Here is a 3,363-nt window from a genome sequence, read left to right on the forward strand (position 1 = left end):
GCGTGCATAGTCTTATACGCACATAGTCTTATACGTACAAAGCTTACAAGAGATGTTAGCCTGGCCAATCAAACACACACGTCCTGTGCTTATGCGTACATAGTCTTATACGTACAAAGCTTACAAGAGACGGTAGCCTGGCCAATCGAACACACACGTCCTGTGCTTATACGTACATAGTCTTATACTTATATAGTCTTATACGTACATAGTCTTATTCGTACATAGTCTTATACGTACATAGTCTTATACGTACAACGTTTATAAGAGAGTTAAAGAAGACACGTCCGATAGGTGTCTTTGACCAGATATGTACACACATCACAACCAACGACCATGGACATCATAGACGTTGGATAGGCCGAGGTAGGTATATGTCACTCAAATGAGTGTATCACGTCCCCGTGGGCAAACCCTAAACCCTGAATGCAAGTCAAACTACACCAGACGTCTCCAGTGTTGTATAGTAGGACGAGGTGCAAATACGAGTACACAACCAAGTACAATCAAAAGTCAGGCATATCTTAATCTGTAGAGCTCAATCTAGAGCAAGGCATAGTATAATAATAACAATAATATAATAATATATATATAAATATATATAAATTTATATATGTGTGTATGTTTGTATATATATATATATATATATACTATAATATATATATATGTATATATAAACTTGCATATATATATACATATATATATATGTATATATATTACGCATATATATATACCTATATACATATATCTATATATATGAACTTACATATATATATTTATTGCATACATGCAAACATACATACACATACCTATATATATATATATACATATATTTACATACACATATACACACACACGCATATATATATATATATATATACATATATATACATATGTATACATATATATATGTATATCAATATATATACATATATATGTATATATATATATATATGAGTATATTTATATATATATATATATATATGCCCTATAAAATCAACACATCCAATGCTCAAGGATGATTCATCACAATATACACTATGCGTGCTCTATGCCTCCGTAAGGTGCATGACGTACCCCTATCTTCTTGCATTTGCTGCGAATGATTTTCTTGGGTGTGCCCATGGGTACATTTCGTACCACCACTGTCCTGCCGTCCTTCAGTGCGGCGGCTTCCCTCTCCTTCTTCTGTTCGTCAGTCTCTGCACTTTGCTTGGTGTGTGTCTTGGTACTACTACCCGTGTGCTGGTCTGTGTCTGTGTGCTGTGGTTTGTCGTCACTTGTTTGTACTGTGTCGTCCCCAGCCACTTCAGCCACATCCACATGCATGGGCTCTGTTTCTGTTTGCACATCACTCTGTATCTCTGAGTCTGTGTGTGCACTCTTATCCTCCTGAACAGTACCATCCGCTGCCACCACTTGCATCTCCGCATCATCGCCACTAGCCTCTGCCTTGGGTTTCTTGGGTTTCCCCACCTTCTCCTCTCTGTGCGCATACGTTATCTGGATCTTCTTACCATTGACCATATGGCCGTTCATCTTCTCTACACATGTGATGGCATCTTCCTTGAGAGCGAACTTCACAAACGCAAACCGTTTACTCTGTTTCGTCTCCTTATCTACAATAATAAAGGCCTCTTTTATAGGCCCTATATCGCCAAACAACTCTTGTAAGCTTTCATCGGTGTATGTTGCTGGTATGCCTCGCACAAACAGTGTGGATGATGGGTCGGCTTTGGTGGCTTTATGCACTTTGCCCATGCCACCCTTTCGCACGTGTGCTCCCGACATGTTGCTGTGTTGTGTATGAATATTTGAGTATAGGTTTCCTTTCTATATATATATATATATATATATATATATATGTATGTATGTATAAATATGTTGTACTGAATATATACGCTATTATGTATATGTAAGTGTATAAGTGTATGCGTGCAATAAGTCTGTCTATTTTATGCGTGTTCTGTGTTCCACTGATTCAGGTGTCGAGTAGATGGTTCACATTCGTGATTGAACTTTGAAGTGCACCCAAATACATACACCATACAGTTGTATTAAAGTGTATATATATGTGTATATATATCACTAACCCCGTATTGATTAAATACTTATCGACAAGAAGATCCTGCACTCCTCTAGTCATATTAGATAAATATAGGTGTGTATATGTATATATTATTGCATGAGGACAAAGCTAAACCCTAGAACTCTTTAAACTTATTACTTAGTCCAGTGTACACGTGCAAACTATATGACTCATCAATTGACCGCCTTTAACTCTATGAAGTTAGCAACAGTGTATAAACCATATACTGATTGAATGATGATGTAAACATGGTTTTTACCCTTTTGAGTGAATAATTTTGGTTTATTAATACCATAGAAGTAGAAATAGCCAACCTTAGCGTCTTGGGTTTGACGCTTGATTTCACATACGTACAAGCGAGAGTATATATGAAATTATATAAATATGTATATAAATATGTTAGTAGGTGCAGTAAGCATAAAGTGCTAGATTGCGTATTGTCTTCTGTCCACACTGAGAGCGCAGAGTGAACACACACTAGCACCATAGGCCGAAGTATCACAGCAATGGTGTGACTATTGCATTAGCTCTACCGGTGGGAAACGCTTTCATCATACAAGTACATACTAATACACACACCCAATTACACCATGCACCCAAACCACCGCCACACTGTCAATTGATTCATTCCAGCAAGCTACCTCTAACTGTCCTCCACCGGTGCACCCACAATGGATCAAAGATTGCGTAGGTGACTTTCTAAGGTGTAGAATATCACCCTAAACCCCTAAACCCCCTACACTTGGGCTGATTGGTGTGGGCGTGTTATTGTACACAACTGACAACATGCAGCAGCCTACAGACAACCCGTCACCAGACACCGCAGATGCAACCGAATCCCTCGGGAGAAGTCAAGTGAATGGAGATGTGGCTGAGAGTGTGACTAACACACACGAAAAAGAGAGTTCAGTTGAGCAGATGGTCCCATTAGATGACGATGAAGAGGTGGAAGAGCCTATAGCGACTGTCTCTGAACCGAGTAGTAGTACGCACACTGTGCCTGTAAAGAGTATCCAACCAGAGACGGATATACAACCCAGCACCTCACCTCAAACGGTAACAACTGTAACGGAGAAAGACGATACGCAAATAGAATTTGTACATCGTCACCAGCTGCAAGCAGACGATATGTCGCCAGTTGAAGAGAGAATGACAGGGCCAGAGCAGCCACAGCACTCGGAAGAGCCGGTCAGCGATAAGGATGACTGGGGATTTGATGGAACAACAGGAACTGTGGATGACAACGATCAATCGGGTAGGGCTAATATTTTAGT

The 3,363-nt window shown here is 39.3% G+C and overlaps 2 protein-coding genes across 2 annotated transcripts in view; one reads left to right on the plus strand and one right to left on the minus strand.

Annotated features, from left to right (window-relative positions):
* SARC_10072 (hypothetical protein) overlaps positions 1-2,132 on the minus strand; it is a 9,643-nt gene extending 7,511 nt beyond the window's left edge. The window contains exon 1 of the mRNA XM_014295894.1: positions 1,078-2,132. Within this exon, the coding sequence (XP_014151369.1) occupies positions 1,078-1,791 (714 nt within the window). The 5' untranslated portion in view covers positions 1,792-2,132. The remainder of the gene's footprint in view (positions 1-1,077) is intronic.
* A 381-nt stretch (positions 2,133-2,513) lies between these two features.
* On the plus strand, positions 2,514-3,344 carry SARC_10073 (hypothetical protein; the record flags this gene model as incomplete). The annotated part of the gene is made up of 1 exon (XM_014295895.1): positions 2,514-3,344. A coding segment is annotated over exon 1 (469 nt), but the record flags the coding sequence as incomplete, so codon positions are not given.
* Between the last annotated feature and the right edge of the window lie 19 nt (positions 3,345-3,363).

The sequence above is a fragment of the Sphaeroforma arctica genome (genome assembly GCF_001186125.1).
Source record: "Sphaeroforma arctica JP610 unplaced genomic scaffold supercont1.1127, whole genome shotgun sequence".
Taxonomy (NCBI): domain Eukaryota; class Ichthyosporea; order Ichthyophonida; genus Sphaeroforma; species Sphaeroforma arctica.